The 25,794-nt window shown below is 40.0% G+C and overlaps 1 protein-coding gene across 5 annotated transcripts in view; it reads right to left on the minus strand.

Moving 5' to 3' along the window:
* Positions 1-25,794, minus strand: part of UBAP1 (ubiquitin associated protein 1) — a 33,537-nt gene extending 7,743 nt beyond the window's left edge. For 2 of the 5 annotated variants that reach the window (XM_088053961.1, XM_014259149.2), the window contains exons 1-5: positions 25,671-25,794; positions 10,282-10,373; positions 8,533-8,573; positions 4,087-4,211; positions 1,291-2,214 (exon numbers count right to left, since the gene is read on the minus strand). In XM_088053961.1, the coding sequence (XP_087910087.1) occupies positions 1,291-2,214; positions 4,087-4,211; positions 8,533-8,566 (1,083 nt within the window). In that variant the 5' untranslated portion in view covers positions 8,567-8,573; positions 10,282-10,373; positions 25,671-25,794. Of the gene's footprint in view, positions 1-1,290; positions 2,215-4,086; positions 4,212-8,532; positions 8,574-10,281; positions 10,374-10,447; positions 10,522-25,203; positions 25,505-25,670 lie in introns of those variants that run through there. The other 3 variants (XM_088053960.1, XM_014259148.2, XM_014259150.2) reach the window with 3 other exon arrangements.

A 25,794-nucleotide genomic window follows, 5' to 3' on the forward strand; every position in this document is an offset into this window, starting at 1 on the left:
CCTGCAGCAGTGAGCAGGTGCTCAGCACACTGCTGCTCTTGCCAAAGTTAACAGTATTAAATTTGTTCCAGTAATCAACAAACAGCTGTTCTGCTGTGCTCTGTCAGATACACTATTTCCTAGAATATTGTACTTCACAATTATGAGTGCATTTACCTAACCCTGAAAAAAGCTGGGGGAACAAAAGGGGAGAAGCAGCATCACTTGTTTCAGAGCCCATGGTGTCACACAAAAACCTACAGTATGCCACTAAAACCACAGAATCACTGAAAAATTGCTTATATTGGACAGAGGAAAAACCCAAATTATTTTAGAACAAGCTAGAGGATTTTACACAGCTATCACTAGGCTTCATAAGTAATGGTGTCCAGATCTGCAGCTCTTCGTAAAAAAAACCCACAAGCTTACTGTAATGTCTGTTTTTATTCACAAAGAGACAAAAACAACACCTGATGTGAAGTTATTGTTGTCAAAATACTTTTAGAACTTGCAACAAGATTGAGGAAATGAAGAGTGAATCTCCCATCTCAGAGCTGTATGGTGACCAACTGTAATACTAAAAATACAAGATGATCTTCAAGGCTGGTTTTGGTCTCCACCAAGCAAGGACTCCATCCTCCTTCACAAGAAGGAGTGAATACAAGATTTCACATCACTATAAATTTTTCTCTTCTGTTAATGATTTTAAAGGATCTCAGGAAGAAAATTGAAACTAAAAAAAAAAAAAATAGGCTTACTTCACTGCAGGTTAATTGCAAGCACTTTTTTCTTCCCTGAATGACACAGCACATCTGTGTGTTTTAACCTATCATTACTTATATTCCTTGAGAAGCCTGCATTTCTCATTATTTCCAGCAAATAAACAAGCAAACCAAGGAAGAAAATCAGAAGATATTTGATTCAAAGCCTAACAGCACTTCAGAATCTGATATAGCTCATCTGGGTAGGACAAAATGCAGGACTGTGTGTAGAAGACGCCTTATATACTTAGCTTAAAGGTGTGCAGCTATCAACAACAAATGAGAGCTGAAAAGCTGTAAGAAGAATCACTGGACTTGGTCTAAAAATATCAGATCTGGGGGAAAATTCAGGGTAATAATCTGAGGATCGTAACTACCACCACAGAGACCTGTTGGATTGATCAATTTGCCACATTAATTAAGAGAATCTGCAATTCACTCCTAGTAAATGAAATTATAACCAAAGCAACAGGGCAATTTAGAGGTAAGAGTTGTCTCTGCACCTCCACCTCTCACCAGCAGCCCCAGTTCCACTCCACTTTATGTTTACCGTAGTCGATGTACTTTGAGATGATTCTTCTTCTGTACAAACAGTGGAAACAACCCGGGGAGACAGCCTGGATGAAGATGATAACGTCTCCCTGCCACTGTCCTCATTTAGAGCGGAAAGACCAAGCATATGGTGTCCATTCAGTTCACTGACTTTGCTCTGAGCACAGGTCTGCAAAGAGCTAAGCAAAGTGCCGTTGCGGAGGCAGGTAGTGCTGTGGAAAGTGCTCGTGAGCTTTGTTGATTTCTGATCACCCTCATCGGAGTCAAGCTTAGGGAATGACAGGGATTTGATATTGCTCACTGAAGTGATGGGGGAAAGGGACACTTTGGAAGACAAGGACATCTTTTCACAGTTTCCCAGCTGTGGTAAAGTGATAAAGCCATTGGGTTTGTGAAGGGGTTTGAAGTCCAACGTAGCCTTTTCTATGGATGCCAGAACTTCCTCATCTTGCAACACAGACTCAGACCCTCCTTTAGGCAAAGTATTATCTAACAGCTGGGCAACAATTGGCCCAGTAGTACCAACATGAATTTCAAGGATATTTTTTAATTCCTCCTTATCATCAATAGTTTTTAATTCCAGTTTGTCAAACGGGTCTTCTTCACATTCAAAATCAGCTGGGTTGAAATCTGCCTTTGGACGAGGTGGACTGAGGACCTTCTGCTTCACAGAGCTGGTGTTGGCTGGGGTAGGAGTCAGAATATTATTGTGCTGCAGGCTAGCGAGGATGGGGTTAATAGGAGGAGGAATGACTTCAGGGCAAGGTCCCTCTGAGAACCCCATCTTGGTGTTGTCCTCTGGAGCTGCTTTTGAGTTTGCTAGGGCTTCTTCTGCTTTGCGTTCAGCTTCTCTCTGGGCAGCCTGAATTTTTTTTATCTCTTCAGCCCACTCAATTGTTTTCTTTTCCAGAGAGAAGTCATACTTGATGGGGGTGGAGAGGAAAGAAGAGAAGGGGAAGTTAAAGAAAAAAAGAAAAAAAGATAAGTTACAAAGCTTATAGCTGCTATTTTAACAGCAACATAAATTAACACAAAAGAGAATAAGAGTTACATAAATTACCAAGAACAGCAACATTTTTTCACAAAATGCAGATTGACAAAGCTGGCAGACACCAGAAGTACTTAATTTTGCCAACAACCACAAAATCTGGCTGCAACCTGGATTAGACTACTGTATTTTGCCTCTTTCCTACGTTTAGCTTTGCTTTATAACTACTCATCAAAGATCAGTTTCACAGCCCTCCCACCTTCTTTCCCCAGGACAAGGGAGGTAGCAAGAGGAAGACTAATGAGTTATTAGATGAACAATCACACCCTGATCGGCACCACCGAACTATCCCCAGTCCACAACTTCTACAAGTCATTCAGCAGACTACTTTTGCATCCAAAGGCCAGTACAGTATTACTCAGTTTCTCCTAAAAGGTTCCTAAGGGACTTGAATTAGAGTGTTACACACGTTTGGCTTAAGCAGTATTTTCATTCCCACTCCAGTGCATCGCCTCACCAGCCAAAGGGGATACAGTGGCTACACCAATGACAACACCTACAGGCAGCAGCAGATTTTGCTCTAACTACTGATGTGACAGGATCTCAAAAGCTTTTCCCATTTAACATCAGGTCCTTTAAGGCCAGATCAGCACAGAGAGGCATCTACTCACTACCAGTGTACTGATCACAGAGGCTTAGTTGTAAAGGCCAAAATTCTGAGTAGCCTAACTCTATCTTTAAATACCCATGTATTTTTTTATACTAAAAAATTGGTGGGTAGCTGTATTTCCTGCACTACTTTTTTTTTTAACAGCACTCACTACAGCAGTAAAAAGAACCAAATTCCACTGTGAGATGCACAGTCCACACTGTGCAGGGTGTTGCAGTGTGAACAGGCACACTATGCTGGCTGAGACCCAGCTTGGCAGTAAAATGGAGACACACCACAATCAAGCCAACAACACGATATCAGCATCTCCTCTGGCTCTCCCACATCAGCTTAACTGAGTGGAAATATGGGTACTAGAAAAATCAGGTAATTTTTTAATGGTTATGAGGGAAAAGTCATGAAGAAGGATAACAGGGTAGGGAGAAAACAAAAACAAGAAAAAAGCAGAACTGCCTACAGCAATCTGTCACAAAGTAAAAACAATCATCAACTGGGGGGCTGGTCAAGAAAAATCATGGATACAAATAAGAAAACATAATCAAATTAGACTTCCTGTATCACAACCTGCATTTTGATTTAGATTTCCAACGTTATGCTAGTTATGCTAAAGCAATTGATTTTATGCTACTAACTGTTTATTTTACCAGAAACATGCTCCTGAAGACAGGGAAACCATCCGTGTACCAAGCTGTAACCTGTTTGCCCCACAGCTTGGAAAGAATTCTCACTCAGAACTACAGAGAAGAACACACAAGAACTACACAGAAAATAAGAACTGAAAATTATGCCATTGCCCTGATATGGGTGTCAGTTCTTAGAATTTTTCCTCTTAAAAATTATATTCAAAATTTGTAAAGATAACATTTAGAAATCACTACTACACAAAAGCACTGCTTCTTTGAAGCAGATTGACTAAAACAAATACTTAAAAATAAAAGCTTCATGGCTTTTTAAAGCAATAAAAATTAGAAGCTTTTTGCATGAACCATCATATTTTAATTTTCTATACAGCCCAACAGATCTTCTAGAAATATACGACTGTCTGTGTGCAAACTGCAACAACTTGGAACACATAGCACCACAGGCTGGGGCCAGGGGTAAGGGGAGAAGGAGCAGGAAGACGAAATATCACTTACCTGGGCTTCTCTGACAAGCTGAGAAGAATCAGACAGACAGAAACCAATGGGTAACCCAACCTTTGCTGGGGTTTTGAACTTGTCTCCTATCTTAAATGGGACATCATCAAGGTAACTGAAAGGCCCTGAAATCAGAAGCAGAAATTGAGAAAAAAACCCCACAACTCACGAATTTCACACTTTCAATTCAGGCTTACATTGCTGTATTTGGGAGCTATTTTATCTCCGCTGAAGCATCTACACCAGGTAACAACAAAAATAAGAGTTTGAAGCTATTTGGACTTCAGTGTCTCAGTTTAACTTAGGGAATTTGCTCAGATTTTGTTTAATTCCTAAATTCTAGCCAAGAACTGTTAAAAAAAAAAAGGCAAACCCCCTCACAATCCACCAGATTTTGACATCAATGCAACCAGTATTTTAGTTTCCTTTGTGACATTACTATTCCTACACAACTGGATGCTGAAGCTCTTCTGAACACTGTATTCTATTGCTATAAAAAGATCCATCACTTTTTGTCATATTCAAAACAGATTTTAAAATTACCCAACTTTAGAACAACTAAGGAAAACTAGAGTCCAGGTTTTGACATACAACTAGTAAGTAGCATTTGGACAGAAGTGGTCACAAAGGCAAAGCGATGAACCAAAGCCATTCCACTTTAAACAAAACACCATGAAATAAAAAGGTTATTTAGCAGAGCAACTCTAATTTTTGAAACAAGGCAATCTAACTTTATCAGGCCCTACATCTGTCTTTTTTTTCTGGGATGACACTTTTCCTACAAATTCACGAGGATAAAACACTTAGAGCTCAACCACCACCAAGCAGTCAGACTATTTGTGTGTTTTCCTTGAGAGACTGAAGAAGTATGAGAAAATCCAAAATACAAACTAAACAACTTTTCCATTAACTGAAAATAGTCTCTTGGATCACTGGTCTAAGGCTTTTGGAATCACAAACAAGGTCTCTGGCATATGAAACAACCTGAAGAGTGACTCCAGGCCTCACTTGTAGCTTCTCCCTGAGTGAACAGATACAGAAAAACATTAGTGGCAATATCTAAGATGGTATTCAGTGACCAAGCCCTAGCTCAGTGAACTGTGACTTGCTGTTTTTATCTGACCCATTTTCATACTCAGATGGCAGTTTAAGTACTGTTTGTGTTCCCTTGCTGTTGATTCATCTACAAGGCAGCCACAGACTCCGAGAGGCTGAACAGCATTCATAAACAAGAACATCCTGTCAATTTGCAGTTAAAAGGCTTATATGCTTTTTTTAAGAGTCATTACTTGAGCTCTCATACTATGCACACTCACTGGGTGGTCACAGTGAACAACCTACACCCCACCTGCACCTCCAGGATGAAAAAAAAAATGCTTCAGGTAGAATACAACAGTATTTTCAGTGATTCTTACTGGGAATCACATATCCAAGCATTGCACAGCACAACATCCAGACAGCACCTCACTTGGCCTACACTACCACTCTTTACAACACAGCATCCAAGTTGTACTTGAGCTGAGAATTCGAGAGCCTGATATGGTAAAGCATTTGCTTATACAGAAATAACAACTGTGGCAGCCTCCACAGCCAGATAATGGCCAGGTCAGAGACAACCAGATCTGCCAGCTGCTGCCATCACAGCCTACTTAGTCCCACTGGCACAAGTCCTGCTCTATGCCAGATGATCCAAGTGCAGCAAGATCACCTCTCCACATGAAACTCCCAGCCCAAATTGCTCAGCATGCAAATGCTTGTCTTATTAGACCTACTGATAATATGTAGTGGGCACTTCCCCTTGCACAACTACACCTAAAGCAGATAGCAGCCACACAGGGTACAAGCACAAACCTTGCTGTTTACATACCAGCAATCTTGTTTTGCACAACAAATAAATACTAAGCACACCTAGACTAACTATATTGACAGCTGCCAGCTTAACCCCAGAAGCTCGACTAAGGAATAAAAACTTCCTACTTTCTCCCCAGTATATTGATTTTTCAGTAACAGCCCTTGCTATAACCCTCATCCTGAATATAACTATGAGAAAAAGCCCATAAGCACATATTAAAAACACCTTAAATAGTTTAGGGTATTTAATGGCAAAAGGTCCGAGGCAAAACACAGAATGCACGCAGAATTCAGTTTGTTCCAGCCCAATCAGAACAGTACTAGCTTGGTGAAGCTAAAATCTTATCCAGAGAGCCAAGGATCTGGTTGGTTTTTTTGAGCAGATAACAGTGAACACACCAAGGAGTAAAAGGGTGCAAATTGTTTTAAATGCCACATTCTAGAGCAACAAGAAGAAACCTACATAAAAAAAAAAAAGTATTATGAAAGACATTGTTACAACAGTCACACGTTCAAGTGAAATGACTTTTTACCGAACTGTAATTTAGTAAGTCTGTTAGTCACTTCATCCTTGTATCAGTTAAAAGCATACTAATTTCTGAGAATAGACTTGGCAAAAGTATACTTCTCAGCCAGGTCTCTGGCACTGTGCTCTGTACTACATTCCTGGCACAAGCTACTACAAGCGTAGGATTTCTCTCCACTTCAGTATAATTCATAGAAGTGTCCTTCAGTTTGGCACCAAAATGGAAACTTCAGGAAAAAAATTAAATAAATAAAAACACACACACACATACAACCAAAACAGTTACCAGTTATGAATGTGGAACAGTTTTGAAACCACATGGAAACACAGTTGCTGTGGAAACACTAACCAATTACATAATGGTCAGAAATCAAGAGTGAAAAAGCTTTGAAATTGTATAGCAACAGCAAAAATACAACTGAAATATTGAAGCATCACACTTGGCATAACCCACACAGGAAAAGGGATTCCTTTCCCTCCACTCATACCTTGTGTTCCCATCTTCATCTCAATTTCAACATGGTCCTGAGCAATCTACTCTAGGTGACCCTGCCAGAGGTTTGGACATGATGATCTGCAGGTGCCCCTGTCAGCCTTAACCATTCTTGATTCAGTGACAGCCCTCTGACCTCTAATAAGCAGTTCAACAATAATCACAAGAGATACATCAACTATATTGACTGATTTCATCAGTCTGCCAGAGAGACAGAGCTGAAGGCAGCCACGTGGATGGATGCTCTACAGTAAACCAAAATTCATTTACTGAGTTAACAACCCTGGAGAAGACTGAAACTGCCCTGCTGATCTCTTAAGACATAATTAAGCCAAGGAAGTTGCTCCACTACTCCTCAGAAACAGTACAGTGATAATGTGGTTAGGAACAGAGGGTACACAAAGGAGCAGACAAGTTAACCAGGCAGCTCACAGCACCATTTGTTTGGACCTTGTTATTTTGAAGCCAGGAGCATGTTCCACCACACCATACTATTGTGGGAAATATTTAAGACATGTTGAATTCTAGCCCTGAGCAGCCTTTGCTAGTCTGTTTAGGTGAGGAGAAAAATAAAAACAGACATAAAAGACAAGCAGATCAAAGATTTACAGGAGCAACTGCTGAATAGCTGGCAACTACCAAATCAAAAAATTAGTTGTCTTGCAGCAAGGTCACTGTGGCGCAGCAAAGGAGGAGACCATCTAAAAATGAAGTTTAGATAGGCTATTTTTATTAATTTTTAATGCAGCACTTAAGTGAGACCTTTCTTATTTTGTACTTCAACTTTATACCTGCAAGACTGAACAAAAAGCTCCAGGAAAAATGGAATTCTCCAGGACCCTTTTAGTGGAAAAACTAGCCAGAAATATGAAGGCTCAATATCTAGAAGCATTAGTTTTAATAGCCTGAAAAGTCGTGATTACTGATTTGAGGAAGCCACATTACATACAACAAACTGAACTTTAATGTTTCACAGCAATATTAATTACATTCAAATTACACCCCATTTTCTAAAAAATAAGGACATTACAGGCAAGTAACTTTTATGATACCAATCACCTGCATGACCTTATGCATCTCATATGTAGAAGACAGAAAAATAGAGTCTCTTCTTCACCTGCCTTCTGAACCAGTTTAGTCCAATTTAGGAGAGAAATTCACAGCTGAGCAAAAATGAAACATAATTCAATGTTGCATTAAAAGCTTCACTTTCAATTCAGCTTCTCATGTTGCTTTTATATTAAGATGCTACAGATCTAGTGTCCATTTTAGCAAACACCAAAGCAGTTCAGCTTTGATTCTGAAGGGGTATTTGTTTGGGAAGGGGAATGTGTTATTCTGCCATGAAGGAACAGTGAACAGCCAGAGACTGATTTTCAGTTTAATCAGAAAACAGGCAAACACAGCATCAGCAAGCAACTATGCAAGAAGGAAGCCAAGGCACTTCATTCCTAACAAAAAACTACTCAGAGGCTAAACAGATTAATCTCAATGGACTGTCTAGGCTAGGACATTAGTCAGCAGCAATAGTAGGATTTACCCTGTTGAAAAGACAAGAATGCCAAATTTCACTTACCATGAGAGTCGGATCCCAACTTCTTAGAAGCCATTTAGAACCTGAAAAACATTTTAATACAGCTTGAAGAACTTTGTATATAGAGCACAGAGCGAGTCTATGCAGTTCCAGAGTCTTATCTGTAGGTTATGGTACACATTGCAGACACCTGATGTGCCTGTTCCCAAGACAGATAAGCAAACACATTTTTTAGCCTTGAAACAATTGAGCAGACAAAACTTAGCCCAGGGCCTGCAAACTGAAATAGAAAAATAAAGAAAAAAACTCCCCAACCAAAAAACCAAAACAGCAAACAGCCAAGACACAACCAGGGTGATCAGGAAGACAGAGTTACAGATCACAGCACTCAGTGGCCACTCTGCCCCAGCCTCATGAAGCACACCCTGCCTACCATGGCATTAAGAATAGCTTTTCCTCCTGGAAATACCACACTGATCCTCTTCAATTTAATCCCTGCTGCTCTAAAAAAGGGATACTACGGCAATGGGTATGCAGCCAGTTAGCCAGCATGGCGCTCACCTAGACACACTGGGCAATGCATACAACAAGCATAAAATAAATGGTACCATGAGGAAGATATGTTTGATACACACAAGAAATCAATGAGAACAGTTTGGCCCCATCCACTGCCTACAATTAGCAACAACTTCTTAAAACAAATTTTAAAATTTGGATGGAATCCTACATGGCCAATATGTTAAACAAAGAAGTGCCTAGACAGTTTTTAACAGAGAGTAGGCCTGCCTCATGAGAAGAGTTGTTCAATTATAGAATTAGCTGTCAGCTAAAACTCTGCTCCAGAATGGTGATGGTATACTCAATAACATGGGTTTTTTTTGCTAGATTAGAAGTATATCACGAAGTCTAGCTCAAGACATCACAGCATGATTTCTAGAGTGCCTGAATTTATTTCTAAGTGTTCCTTGTGACATTATGCATGACAAAGACTCAGAGTTGGCCTTTGTCTCTGAAATTCTCCAGCTCATAGACTGAAATGCTCAACAGCTGTTCTTCAAAACCATGGAGGCCTCTGGTACATCCCCATAGGCAGCAAAGCACAACAACATGGGGCAGATCTAACATTCATGCCCATGATTCCCCAGCCAAGGACTCCTGGGCTCACTGTTCCCATTGTAGATTCCAATGGCAAACATTACATTTTGAAGGAAAGTGTGTATTACACAGTTTAGCTATTTCCTCCTTGATGCTGCTGACAGGACTGGGGACAAGAAGAGCCAGTTTCAGGTACTCTAGGACTAAAGTCCCTTTTGTGGTGCAAAGATCCCTTTCAACATTATGTCGAAATCAACAGGTGAACCAGTCCTGGCTAACGGGAATTCTATACTAAGCCAAAGCCAAACCCGTATGAAGATCACCCATGTGCAACCAGACTTTGTGAAACACAGTGGGCAGATGCTGGGCCATGGGGAAGTGAGTCATGCTGGGTAAGTCCAGGTGCATGCTGCACATAAAAACTGTGTGTCATCCTGCTCAATGTTTGTCAAGTTCTTTTCAGAACTCACCAACCTCTCTCAGCAGTGCTATTATGTCTGAAACTATTCCACTAAGCCAAAAACTGGTTCTGGCAACTAGTTCTCAGAAACAAACAAAACATTAAGGCTTCAAAGACAGAAAGAAAAGAAGGTGAAATAGTGTCAAGCCTGCCATCTAAGGAAGGACGTCAAGGGCAAAGCCACCAGACAACCCAGCAGAGCTGCATGTCAACCACTGGAGCTGAACAAATCTTACCGGTCCCAATGCCCAGACTGCAGACAACAGCACATGAAATAGCTGCACCTTCAGACCCAGGTTTCACAGCCAGCTGTGTTGGTAGTTCCTGTCTGTGAGAGTAGCAATTAAGTTATCAACTGGATTTGTTTTCAGTGAAAAAGCCAGGTGACACATAAAATCATACCTTCACATCCTCACCAGTCCTCTCTTTGTGGCTGGAGACTGCATGGCACTGCTCACTCTCCACTGAACTTGGGAGAAAGCCTCTACACACTTATTTTAATTTCTCAGAGTTTTTTTTCTAGTTACTGCCTCAGACTGAAAAGCAACTCCTTTTTTAGAAGATTTCAAAAACTTCTGATAAGAGAAAGTAACCTCCTCACTTTGCCAACTCAAGTTGATAAGGGGGTTTGCTCAAGGGAGCACCAGTTGCTACTGCTCCAAGGACATGAGTAGCAATGTGTATAAATCCCAACAAGCCAAAACTGCACATCCAGCTTCCAAGGAGTCTTGCAGTAGCCTATAACACTGGAGTTGCATAAAGTCTCAGTGTCATCCCACATAAGATATATGTATCTTGCTTTTGCTACCAATCCTGTAATAAAATCCTAATGCTGACCTGGTGTCTGCATTAACTTCAAGATGCAGTGGAAAAATAATTCCTCTGCCATATGAAACACCTTAATTAACCACAGAAATAGCTAAGACACATCAGCAGCAAGCTAGTCATGAAATGGATTATTTCCAGAGCCAGTCACTTTAGATTAACATAACATTTGAGTTTATATCACACAGGTATTGCTGATGCACTGTAAGTGTGCACTTATTAAGACACCATTACTTCAGAAGGCACTTGTCAGCAGACAAAACTGTTAAGCACCACACTCAGTAACATAAGAACAGGCTGCCAGCCACATTTCATCACCCCCTTCCCAAAGAAGGTTTAATTAAAATAATGTCTTATGTCTAATCAGATTTGACAGGCTTGTCAGGGACCACTGTTACAAGTATGATGCTGTTGCTCTGTCATCCTGGCTGGGAAAACAATATTTGCATCCAGTTAGGTGGTTACTCATGTTGTTACTATGATTCTGGGCATTTTCTGAACATTAATTATACCATGCAGTAAAGGTTTGCTTATTTTTGTTACCACTCATTTTGAAATTTAATTTGAAATTTGGACTTATTCCAAATCAGATGATGGACAAGTCCAGCCCTACCACTGTTCCCTTTGATCTCCACACTCCAAAACAAGATGCTGAAGGGCATTGTTGGTAACAACACATGGACTTTGGCCTGATAGTTTACTGCACACTGTAAATTAAGAGGACAAAAAAGCTTTTTCAGCACCTTTCCGGCTCTAGAGGAACCAGTCAGTTGCATCATACTACAGGGTGTTCTTACAGCCACCTACAAGCTGTCTTCCATAAATGTAGACCTCCCTAGCCTCACTCCCTTGTTCTTGCTTCTGGCCAGCTGTCCATGGAGAAGATCAGGTAAGTACCTAAAGGTTATAAAGAAAGGAACTGAAGCAACCTTATGTGAACTCTTGTCCATCCATCTGTATAGTTTTTTACTTAGTAACACTGAGGCAGCAAGTCAACATTCTTACAACCAGCCAATCAGAGGAACACAGCATAGCAAGAGCCCAGGATGAGGGCAGAGGACCTCAGAGTGATCATGACAGAAGGGGAGAGGGGTAGGGAAACAACCACAACAACAAACACCACAAAGATGCAGAAACAGAAGTGGCAAGGCGAAACTGATGACAGCAACAACTGGTACAGAGAGGTGATGAGTTGGACTGGCTTGCAGACACAGAGATGACCAAGGCAATCCACTGTGCATGCCATCACCTAAACCTGAATGGCATTTAGTTGTGCTGCTACACATGGAGGACACAGAAAAGCATTACTTGGTTCAAGTAGGTAATGCCAAAAGGAGTCTAATCAACAGAAGAGAACAAAAAATTATTACAAAGAGTGACTCATGAAGAGCTTCCGGGAAGTTGAGGTGTTTTTTTGCTATTATTTCAATGTTTCTTCTACTTTACCTTGAGTTTATATTTTCATTCCTTTTCTTCTGAAGGAGTTCTGAATAGGCAAGTTGGAAGTATCCTACACTAATGATACCTGTAATTGCTTTATTCATGATAACTCAAACCAATTTAACTATTTGGAAGAACTGTTCTCTTGCTGCTCTGTTCCTGAGTTTGGGGTGCAAACATGTCTGGATCCCAGACCATGTTAATTCCCTCAAGTAATTTCCACCTGAAATTCAGATAAATGAAAAGTGAATAACTTATGGGTGAAAGGAAACAAAAATGCCTCAAGTTATCAACCATAATCAAATCAGCACATCTATGGTTTTCAGAGAAAGATCTATCTTGCAATTTTCATTTTACCTGCTAATACACATTGGGTAGTCTACACACAACTAAGAATGTGCCATTCAGTCTGAAAACTACAAAAACAGAAGTCTAAAAATGTAAAACATTTTTTCCTGCCTATATTACATTAATGCACTAGTGATCTTACAGTAAAGAAAAAAGTAAAAATCACTTTGATTCAACTGACTGGTTTCTAATGGTCACAGGTGTTCAAAATTTAGACTGTTTTCAGTTTTCACTGTAACAACTTAACTTCAGTGCAAGTGAAGGGCTATAACCAACAGGATTCTGTATATATAGCTTCAAAAAGCAAAACTAGAAGTCAACAGTGTCTGTTGCTAAGACAAAAAAAAAGTTAAGTTTCTCATACCAAAGCTTCCCATCTATGTAAGTGTTCAACCACTGCTACACAGCTCAGATCTCTCAGCAAAAAGCCAGCAACTTCACTATAGTACAAAACAGATTCCATATTTTTACTGTAGTATCCAAATAGATGACATCACCCCAAAACCTGCAGCAATTGCTTCTGCTTTGTACCTCTAAGAGTTCTACAAACAAGAGCATGTGAAGGTACTCCCCTTGCAATAAAGCACAATGATGTTGAGCCCCTGGTAACAGCTGTCTGGATGAACTTGTAATGCAACATGTGACATAATGCAACTACATGCCCACAACACTAACATCCCCCCCCAAATACCTAATCAAGCAAAACAACAATAAAAAAAACAAAGTAAAAAAAAAAACCAAGACCCCAAAACCAAAAACCCACAAAGGAAAGAAAAAAAAAAAGCTATCACCAGTCTAACAGAAAAGTAAGTTCTAGCTTTATCTACAGTAACTCCTCTGTAGCGCTACCATAATCCAGAAGATAAAGTAAATTAAATTTCTTGGTCAATTTTAAGATTGACATAAACGAACCAAAACCTCCTCCAAGCCAACACTCTTATGAAGCTGCTACCCAATTTTCAAGGGACACCAGTTAAGACAGATCTAATGATATCTTCATCTTCTGGGATACAAATACAAGTGGTCATCATCCTACATTTAACCATTCAGAGTAGGGCTTACACTGACAAGAGGGGATCTGAGGGAGGTGTGATGTATCCCTGCAGCATACATATCCTATGGATCAACAGTTAAAGCAGCTGTGATGAGTGACCTAAATCTGAACAGTCTACATCAAACAAATGCAGTTTGTTGTTACTAGTGCAATGCTTGAGGGGCAGAGGGACAAGACCAAGTAAAATGGCACTTTCTAAAGCATTTTTCAAATACATCAGTAGGAATGAAAGGAAGAGAAGACCCTGAAAAATAGGACTATGTGCAGATCACTGGATTACAAGACAACACTAGTGATAGTCATAACATCCACTATGAAGGTTTTCATGTAGATGTTCAGTTGCATCTTCCTAACGCGAATAAACATCAGGAGACATTGATTCTTCAAATTGCGCCATAGCTTAACATGACAGAGTGGACAATCAACCTTTTGCTCCCGGACTTCTCTGTTGGAGGCTTACACACACTCTCAGAAAGGCATGGCATCTCTCTGTCATTCCATATGGATTCATGGCCCTGACATCAGATACCTGCAGTTCCAGTTATCCTCATGTCATGTCCCACTTTGTTCATTAGAGACACTGGACTCGTTACAAGTACTTACTGTTTGACTGGTTATGAATTTAAGGTTCATAGCTGATAATAGACAGCTCCATTCCTCTTTTAAGATCCTGACTATGTGTTTGAAGCATAATTTGCCATACACCTCACCCAGAAATCAGGGACAACCCTACAATGGCTGTGGAAATGAAGCACACTAATATACCATTTTTTTAGTCACTTGGTGACTTATCAGCCATACAGATTTCTAACACAGTTGAAAATTATACACCACACAAAGCCCTAGAAATACAAGTTTCACAGGTAGCAGCACGAGGAAACAGAAAAGTACTTACAGCCAGCCCTTTCGTCAAAGCAGATCAAGGCAAGTTTTTCCTTTAGTCAGACACTGACATGCCAAACAACAGCATGGAGGATGCACCTATTCTAAATTCACATTTAACTTGGCAGCAAATGCATGCAGATGGGTGACCTTTTTAAAAAGGACTCTTTCCAGAAATTACAATGTGCAATTTAGTGATTTTTACCCAAGTTATTTAAAGATCATGTAGACAAAAGAGCTGAGAGAAAAGAGATGTGTTTTCTTTTTTTTTTACTTCAAGGTGAGCTTCACTAATCTACAAACTACAACACCACCAACAAAAAGAATGATAAACTAGAAATAGAGGACTAACTTCCCCTCCTTGAGGCACGAAAGAAGCAAGACAAATTTTAGAGATATATATATATCTATCTCTAAAAATATAAATGTGCCATGCAATTCCTATATTCCAGGAAAAAAGAAAAATACAACCCAAGATTCATACTAGCAGTGAGGGCTGCAATAATCTCAATCCAGTGAAATAAATCCCAAATTTGATGAGCAGAGCAACTGTTTTTAATTCCTATTTTCCTATATCTAAAGTTTGAATAGCAAATACCTACCAGTTTTGAGAGTTTGAAACTGTCAGATGGTAAGCATCTGGTAACTATCAACAAGTGTAGCTACTTCAGCTTAATTACCATAAGATTTCATACTACTACAAAAGAGTCAGTTTTTTCTAAGCAATTTTAGCACTAACCAGAGCCAGGCATGTGCATTAACTTTCCTCGTTAATCACAGAACTTTAGAAGAAAGCTAATATTTCAACACAACCCTTCTTGAGTGAGAGAGACTTCTAATTGCTAGTTTCAACAATGAAATAGCCCACTTACTTTGTTCTTTTGGTAAAGATGCATGAAAAAGCAGTGGAATAGCCCACACATTTAGAATGTATGCCTGCAACCCAGAATATCAAAAACTAATTAAAATGCTGCTCTATTTGTTGCAGTGGTACTTCAACATGTAACAAGCTGATTCTGAAGTACTTCAGTATTATTAATACTTCAGACTTGTCCCAGTTATGAATGAGAGCTAGACAGACACTCTCAAAATGCTGCCAGCACAACAAAGTAAAACAGCTTTTAATCCATTAATCACAACGTACTCTTTTAAATTTAAAAAGAATAGAACCTCTGCAATTTCAAGCTTTTTGTTCTTATGCTCTTTAACCAAGAGAGGTAACAGGTAGCTGATCTGGTATTACTTAGAAATAAGTTCAAGTCTGTTGACCATACCAGGACCTTCTCCCAATACCAATACAAAAACTCAAACTATTTTGTTACATAAAGCAATTGTATTCATTAATTTTCAATATTTATTTATTAACCAGATTTTAATTTATTTCAATACATTACAACAATTAAATGACTATGTAAAAAATCCATTCTAAAGAAATCCGTAAAGTTGTCATCTTTTCCCTGTTAAAGCTCAGAAGATAAATTATAACATTTGTTGATAATTATGGTTTTGGTTATAAATTTGGTGAAATACTAACACTTATGGAATTACTTTAACAAAGGAGAAAAAAAAAATCTATCAAGAAATCAAGTTGGCCAAAGTTTTTAAATGGAAAAATAAGATCTGCCAGCAGGTCAAACATCACTTGCAGTTCCATGTATTGGATCTCAGCCAAAATATGCTCATCTTGCACTGTACAAGAATAATGAGAACAGTGTTATACTACTATAGATGCATCAATTTTTCCTTTATACTTGGGTCACATGCACTACCCACTCTTACCACACATTTAATATCTTCCCAGGAAAATTCAGCATGGTACTGATAGAAAAAAAAACATATTAACTATTCCACCTCCAAAGAAACCAGCAAGCAGGCTGAAATACTGATATTCAGCATGGGAACTACTGTTTCAGACCCTGATTGCACGCTCAGCCCAAGCAGTCTGAATACACATCAGACCAACAACAGCCATCTCCCATTCCTGAAAGGATCTCTTCCATCATATGGTTAAAATGGTTAAACTATTTCTGCCATCTGATGTCCCTGTCTCCCACTAATACATCTTATTTCTCTCAAGTAAAAGAGCCATGTTATAAGTATATAAAGTCCTTGCAAACTCACTTGATTCAATCATGGAATGTTTTGGGTTGAAAGGGACCTTGAAAGACCATCTAGTCCACACACTCTGTCACAGGCAAGGGTGTTGATCAGGTTTTTCAAAGCTCCATCCAACCTGTCCTAGAACACCTCCAGGGATGAGTTACCCACAGGTTCCCAGGGCAACCTGTTAAATTCCTCATCACCTTCTTTTCTTCCTTATGTTCAATCTCAATCTTCCCTTTTGCGTTTCATCTTTCAGTGTTTCCATTTTCCAGGAAACACCGCAATTTACCATAAATTAAATCTTTCTCCAAATACATACTTTGAGATACATGGAAGGAAAAGTCCTAAACACTTCATACTCCTGAAGCAACTGAGACATCTGGAAAAGTGCAGTCTCCAAAGCACTCTTTTGTGAAGTGACAATGTAAGCTCATAGCATCTTAAATCTCACTGATTTTCACAGCATACCTCCTGCGGCTGGGTTTGCCTTTGCCTTGACAGCGCTAATGTGAGAAACCTGAATTGCATTCTAGGTGCCACGGGTGTGACATTCTTCACAAGTTTATTTGACTTTTTCTAGGGCTTATGCATTTCTCCAACACATTAACATGTCACTGGTAAAGTCTCAACTTTCAGTGCCAACTCATTTTGTCCTCAAATCATGTGTCACTCCTGTTTAGCCAACAGGCATCTATCCTCATCTAACCCATCTTATCAAGACTGAGACAAGAAAATAAGCATAGATGGAAGTACACATCTGAAAAAATGCCAGGTTTTGCTACACTAAAGGATGAAACTAAAAGACCAGGAAGAAAACAAACCCTTATCACTGTTTATGAACATTCAGTTCAGTTACTGTCATATGTTCTGTGAGCTGAGGCCTCATCAAGGACATATTCCTTACCTGACCAACTCAACAAAACAAAGGAGTCAAACTGAAATTCAAAAAATGCATCAAGCAAATACGGTCCCATTGCAGTAGTGCCTAAAAACCAATCTCATTTCATCTCCAGACATCAGCCAATCCTACTTTCAAGTCATCCCATCCAGTCCAAATAGGACTGAATGACTGCATTAAAAAGATGAGCTAGACGGGAAATACTATGGGTAATACTATGGGTAAACAACACCAAATTAAATTTCACTACCAGAAGTCATGTTTATAAATTAAAAAAATTAACTTGTTTTAATTAACAAGGAACTGATGCATAACAGAGCATTAAGAGCAGGAAACCGATTTAAAGCAAATAGTAACATCTTAATTATTTCTTGCAATGGCTTGTAAACTTTAGGAGAGGCTAGAACTGGTATAAAGATGATGTTCTGCCCTTTAAAAACACATAGTAACAGAAACATCAGAAGCTGAGCTATCAAAAAAATAAATGCTCTGTACATGAAAACAGTAGCAGACACTTGAACAGCTCAGCAAACTAGTAGTACCCTCATCTGAATTAATTTGGAACACTGGAAGGTAAGTTGCCTTGAGTAAGCTCGTCTAGTGTAGGAAAACAAAAAATTACCTCTGAGCGGTGAAGTGAAACTGAGGCTGCCCTCAGCTGTAGTGGATCTATTACAAAACAAGAGCATGATAAGTAAATGAGCTGCTTGCTGTGTTTTATATTAGAAAACTTCATGGGCCCACACTACCTGAGGGCAGCATACTCAGTCCTGAGCAGAAACATCTTCCTTGCAATCTCTTCATTTTGTAGTTCTCAAATAGCAAATGCCCCTCTATTAGGGGCTACTTAAATGGAAATATGGTTCAGCCTGTAATCCAACTACATTGAAAAATTCAGGAATGGAAGCCACTAGCAAGAAGGAAAAACCAAAGAGATACTATACATCTGTTAAAGAAGGTTTACTCTGTGTGCAACTGCTACAGCTGAGGTTACTAGCAGTGAAGATACACAAACATGCAGACAATCCCCACCCTCCAAAAAGGGAAGCAGAGCAAATACTCAGTCCTTGAGATGTACCTTTCAAGGATGCTCCAGCTGCTTCACTCCCCTTCACATACTGCTTCAGAAAGCCTTTTTATAGCACAGATGTCATTCCTCCCTCCCTGCCACATTCACAGAAGGTACTCAGTAGATCCCTAAGCATAATAAAATAATCCCCTCACCCACCCACCTTAATTCCTACTGTTTCCATTCAAATTGAGCCTTAAGATTTAAATTTCCTTACTTAAAACAAACTGAAGGGGTGTGCTTTCCCTCTGTGCAAGACAACAAGTCTGCCCTCCCAGCACTGCAACCCTACTTGCAGTTAATGTTTGGGCAGGGAAGTTTAAGGAGTAGTGTACTACTCCTTAAGGAGTCTGCACTAAGAAAGTAAAATTTCTATCATAAATGCACAGAGCAAAATCCACAGACTTGGCAAGGTAGTAGGGGAGACACACACATACGCACACAATTTGCAAGCCTCCCAACAGTAAAGGCATATGGATACTGAACTCTCAGTGCCCAAGTGGAATGGAAAATAGAAAAGAAACCAAAGACAAGGAAAGACACTGCTTTCAGATGAAATCTAGATACCTACAGGATATTTATAATGCCAGGAACTACACACTTCTCATTCATTTTCTTTCCCCTGAGGGGAAAGTAGTTTTGCAGAAATTTCGTTACACGCTCAGCACCTCGTAACTCTTATAAGAGACTCCAGAATACCTGTCAAGGCACATAACCAGCAGTGAAACTGCTCTGTTTTGCAGGTATGAGGAATAACTGCTGAAGCAGTTTGCCCACAGTCATCCAGTTCAGCCAGCAGCAAAGTCAGAACACAACCTGTGTTTCCCAAATCCCAAACCCACAGCTACCCCAGGAATCTCACTGCAGCCTCTCAAGTTTGGACCAGTATCCATTCCCTACCAAATTACTCCTATTCAGTCTTTTTCATCTCACTATAAAAGCCCCAAGGATTCACTTCAGATTTGAATATGAAATTTGGTGTAGTCCAAATTTTATTTATAAGTTACTACTTCCAATTTATTTAAATATGTAATTTTGTTATATACTGTATAGTCTGTCTCACTGAGTAGTATAAACTTTTTCCCTGCACATCAGGAAGTTCTTCAGCAGATACAGTAATGAATGCAAGCCCCAGAACACTTAAAGCAATGAATAACTAAACAGAAATGGCTCATTTTATGTGCAAAAAGAAGCCTTCAAAGATGCATTAGCTTAATTTTCTCAGGACATTTTGGCAGATCTGACTCAGCTTCTAGCCTTACTTTCCGCAATCTAGCCTTAGTTTATTTTATAACTAGACCAGAGTAGGTTGCTGGATGAAGTTGCTCCATGACCACCCAAGGGTCATCCCACAGTTTCTCCTCTCCAAACATTTAAGGCTGGCAAGAACACAGGACTGAGGACTGCTGACAGCACAAAGATCTCTCTCAGTGGACCATCATAATAACCGTGACATGACAGCAAGATGACTTTTTTTTTATGAAGAAAAGTGCCAATACTGTGGGCTGACCATTCCTCCTCTGAGCTATCAGATTGTCTCCTGTTACCTGAGAATCAGTCCCAGCCTGCCCCTCTCATAACCCATATGCCTGATGCAATCCAGCCTACTTTAGGAAATTAATCCAGTGCTGCCTAACAACAGAACATGAGAATCACATTCAGATTCCTGCAGGAACATAAAATTACAGGAGAAATTTGCCTTGAATAAAGACTGGCATATAAAGGATACACAGCTTCTCTCCCAGCATGAAGGGAAAATGAGAAATCCTTTCCATTACTCGGTAAAACCAATTTATCCAGAGTACAGCCAGATCCCTTGCGTTAAATATGGTTACATTTCAAGTGTTCATCTCCAATACTGTAACACAGAACATCCCCAGAGACAGACAGACTTTCAGAACTGTACAATAACTGCATATGCAATATGGGAGTTCAGTATGAAGAGGGTGACATTACCATGTCAAAAAAACAGCCATCATAGTCATTTTGCCAACAGCTTCCAGAGTCCATGCCCAACTTCAAAAGCAGCTCAGATCACCTTGCCATTTGTGCCAAAACCAACTTCTTCACCTTCACCTTCCTTCATTTATCTTTCATCTTATAATAAATTGTGGATTCTGTAAGCTGCATTTAATAAGGCTTTTCCAGTTTAAGACCTTCACACAGATGAGATTACAGACCGTAACAGTATAATATTTTATATTCACACTTGAATTTGATAGCTCTCCTTTTACATACAAATTCAGAAATAAATAACAGTGTTAGTTAAAAGCAACAAGACTTTTACTGTCTTTTCTTGGATTTTCTTTGCAAAAGAGACACTAAATTACTAAGCACTTACTTCCAGGTAAGTAAACAGAAAACATGTATCTTCCACAAGCAAGAATGAAGCCTCTAACTACAGGTACTTTTTTTTTCTCCCTCTCTTCTTAATAGAGAATATAAAGGTACTTTTTGGAAACAGTTCTTTTGTATAGTATTACAAACACAGCAAGCAAAATGAAACTAAATAATCCTTCACCTGTTTTCTACGAGTAAGTCAAACAGACTGTCAACAAACTGCTTGTGGTGACATAATACTTAATTAAAAGATTAAGAACACATTCTTTTCTTGGAGGCTATGCAGCATAAAGCTTTTCTGCCCTTTTTCAATCATCAAGCAGTTTTATTCCAGATGATTAATGGTGATTTTATTCAAGAGTCCCTTCCCTGCTACATGTGCCTCTGATATTTCTACGTCAAATTATTACACAGGACAATGCATGATGGTATTAGTCATTAGGGTGGAACCCAGTGTGGCTTTGCTGCATCACAGAAGGAAACAAAGTTTTAACAACAGGTACTTCAGAGGGTACCAGTAAACTAGGAATCTAGTTTTATTTTAGCACTGAGAATTTATGAGGTGTACCAAATTGAACACACAAGCATTTCCCTGTGTCTAAATTAGGCACAGGGCTAAAACATGACACAGCACAACTGGCACCCTTTGAAACACACCGTCCCAAAACCAGGAGTAAATCTCAGCAGTCATTTCAGTCATGGCTTCATCAGCAGCTAGCCTAAAAATGACAAATGGTACAAGCACAAACATATATATAAGAAAGGGGCTTAAAAATAAATTATTTCACATAATCTAGTAGATAATTACCAAAAAATGCTGAGCTCCAGTTACTCAGACCAGACAAGAGCTCACAACTCTCTACTACTACTTTCCATTATATCAACCATCAACAGGTAAATATATTAATTGTTCTCATATACAGATAATCTTCCAGATGAAGAACTGACAACATCTTGGATAGGACTCACCTTCTTCTGATTTAAAATGTTACTATCCTTTAAGAGTTTCTGATACAAAATGCAGCTGAGATAAAACAAGCTCAGTCAGTTACAAAGTGTAACACTACTAATGCACCATGGTATTTTGAACCAATCTGCTGTCCTTCTAGAAGGGAAGATCTAAATCTAAATTAGAGCAAAGATATTGTGTTTCCCTTTTGATGTATTTCTATGTTTCAAGTACATTGCAAGCTTAAGGGACTCTGGAAAGACCTTGTAGCTTTCAAAAATTGAAAAAACACAAACCAAATCCAGTCTGGACACACGGTCTGTCCTTTAAAAATTCCCATTCACAGGAAAGACAGCATTTCTTAACATTTAAGAAAAAAGCCTTTGGACAAAAGGATTTGGAATAAAATCTAACGTCTTGAGAGAGGGGAAAGCCCCCAGTGCTCAGGTTCTGATGGAGACCTCAGCACAAGACTACTGACTGCAAAAGGTCATTAGGGACACAGAACATGAGCTTATTCAAACCGAGTCAGAGGGTCAAAGCATTAAGCAATGCACTTGCATACCAGAGAGGATTACCCACCTAAGTAGTTAACACACAACAACCGCGAGCTCAGGCTCGTATCGATCAACTGCACTAATCCCAAGGGTCGATCGCAGAGTGGTATGTGCTGCAAGATCAACAGCCTTGCCTTCCCAGACATCAGCTTAAGCACACACAATGCAGGGATGAGAAACCAACCTTTGATGCATCCTAAAAAACCTACTTTTTCAAACAAGAGAACTATTTATAAATTGTAAACAACCCCTCTTTGCCTTTCCTTCAAAGAACTGTTTTCACAAACAGCTTCAGAGCTCTCAAATTATGGCTCCACTAGACCTTCCTTATGCTGACATTGATTTGAATTGCACTGATCAATTTTAAATAGATAATCATGCCCTTAGGTAGAGATCCTTGTAAAATGACAGCTGAAACTCTGGAATTTGGGATTGAAGAGACTGGGAGAGATTATGCTAGAAACAAAATACCAGAAAACTTAGACAGAAGGCCTGTGTAATAAGGAAAACTAAATTTCTCAAAGACCAATTTATCAAAATATTCAACCCCAGCATCAACTGTAAAATATGGGAACAGACTGCTGTTAAAAACTCATAATACAGAGACTGGATATGAACAACAATTATCAATTCACTAAATTGGACAATGAAATTTTTGATCCCTACAGTTTGAGAAAGCAACAGGAAAGCAACAGGAAACCATAAGCTTACACAAATTTAAAAAGAGGATGAGTACGGTGTCACCTTCTGTGTCATTACAGCACTTCTGCTACCAGCACCAGCCAAAACAGCTCCAGCTGTCACAGTGTGACAGATGAGGCTGGATTGGTCCAGAAACCTGACTCCATTCTGTCAGTTACAGGTTTTTGTCTCGAGGATAACAAAACATCATGTGATTAATGGAGATGGAGCTCTTCCAAGTGTTTTTGATGATTTTTCACCAGTACAATTTTTCTGTCCATCAACATAAACTATACAGGAAATCTCCAGGCTGACCTGTATACACTCTGAATATTCTGAAAATGTAAGTTCTCTTCATTAAAGAGAAACTAACACTTACAGAGTCACATAACTTAGATCTGAGAGTTTCTTGGTTTTCCCTATAAAGTTTCATGTCCCTTTGCTTCAGCTCATGCTTGAATAGCACTTTAGTAGCAGAAACTCCTTCCCTGACTCCTTTGTTCCAAAGGGCATGCACAGGAAAAAAAAAACAAAAAATAAAAGGAGATATAAAACATGCAGGCTAAGTACAGGTGGTGAGGCAAGGAAAGAACCATAGCTTTCAGTTTTGTTTCTGAAACTAAACCCACAAATTTGTGAAAGCTGTTTAAAAATTACATACTTTCTTGTCTCTCTCGCCTTAGAATTAAGGTTTTTGCCACCCAGTGGCAACGGTAACCTTAAGAACCACTGACACATCTGAATTGCAGCTCTGTGTGTACAGGAAACTGAAGTCACTGAGCAGCAGTTCTTCGTGGTGCTGTAACCCAACGCCACTTTGCACACGACTCTGCTGCTGCCACAGGGAGCACCTTAGCCCACCCTACTGCCCGTGGCTGCTGCACAGCTACACAGATTTTCCCTACGGAGAAAAGGAAAGGAGACTAAAATACGTTTTTCCCCACTCTTGCCTGAAAAATGCCAGGAAACCAGCAGTTGCAGGAGTGCCTGCACAGGGACAGCAAGTTCCATACCTCAAGGCTGATAAGGGAAGGTGAGGAAGAGGTCTGGCTAATTGCAGCACTTCCTCTTTTTCCTCAACACCCTAGATCACAGCTGGAGTGGGAGTAAGATCCCTCTCACCAACCTCACACAAAAGACTCTTAGTCCCTTAACAGGCTGTGGGATGGAGCAAGCCTTCCATCAGCAGCACAGCCGCTGAAGTTACATCACCAAGCACAACTCAGCTGCCCCTTAGTTTGGCAACACACACTTGCCAAAGTGAGTCATGTAGGAATATCGACCTCAAAGTGCTTAAATCTAACATGAATACATTTTACAACATGAACACATGGGCAGCTATTAGTTCCACAGCCAAGTGACAGAGTCCATCTGCTTATCTCCACCCGAATGAGACATCATCAGTGTCATAACATTTCTGTATGACCAGGCTTTTTTCACTTCTTTGGAATGTCTAATGATGTGGGGAATAAAAACAGTTGATAAGGTGGCTACTCTTTTCCATCTATTGTAATTTCTTTTACTAATTAAAAAAAAACCAAAAAACATCGTATCCGTTAGTAGGATAAATTTTGAGTTATCAAAACACAGGAAGACAGCCCATCAATTATACTAAATATAAACAAAGAAATAAATAATTGCACTGGATGTCTTACTTCTAGTAAAAACTGAGCTAAAGGGAACACAAAGTACTATCAGAAAGTTACAAATAACTAAACTGAAGTATTCTTATACCAATGTATACATGCATGGAATGTTTGCATCCCAAACTATGAGAAAGATGTCGTGTAAAGCAGAATAGATAACTGGAAAAGATCCAGAAATAGGTGACAAGCATAAAAAGAGAAGTGTAGGGCTACAACCCATGAAATAAAGATGACTGGATCTTTAGCCTACAAGGAGACAATGACAAAAAGTGAATACTCCGTGATTTAGCAGTAAAGTCATAAGCAGCATAGGGAAGATGAGCACCGTGACTTGCACAGCACAAGAGGCAGAAATTAACAAGTTACCTGAAGGCAGACTCGACACACACCACACCCCCAAAGAAAATCAGATGTTTGTTTTGGCTCCTCACTGATTTAGTTACTGTGAAGAGACACTTCCGAACATCACAGACACCAACAGCTTACTCGGATCTCAACAGCCACCGGGCAAACTCATCAGGGGTTACTAGGCAGAAAGACATTCCCTTGACTCCGGCGGTCTCGGAAACTGCTGGAAAGCAGGAGCCTGTGGGACAGGAGTGTCACCCCGCCTTGCTTCGCGAGTCCAGCCCAGGGCCGAGTGCTGGCACCTCACAGCGGCTCTTCAGAGCAGGAACGAAGGGTCTCCGTTCCCAGAGAAAAGGAAGGGGCGCGGCCCGTCCCCAGCTGCTCCTGCCCGGTACCTGCGGCGCCCGCGGTCCCCGCCCGTACCTGCGGCGACCCAGCCCCACTGCTCCACGCAGTACTTGCATCCCCCCAGTCTAGCCCGGTACCTGCGGCCCCCGGCCCCGCTGTTCCGCCGTCCCGCAGTCACCGCCCGCCGTCCCTACGGGCCCCGCTCGGCGCCGCCGGAACAGGGCGACGCCATCTTGTCTGGGCCCCGCCGGCGGGATGGCG

Source organism: Pseudopodoces humilis, chromosome 4, assembly GCF_049639895.1.
Source record: "Pseudopodoces humilis isolate 2021_Gansu_Grassland_sample_001 chromosome 4, ASM4963989v1, whole genome shotgun sequence".
NCBI lineage: Eukaryota > Metazoa > Chordata > Aves > Passeriformes > Paridae > Pseudopodoces > Pseudopodoces humilis.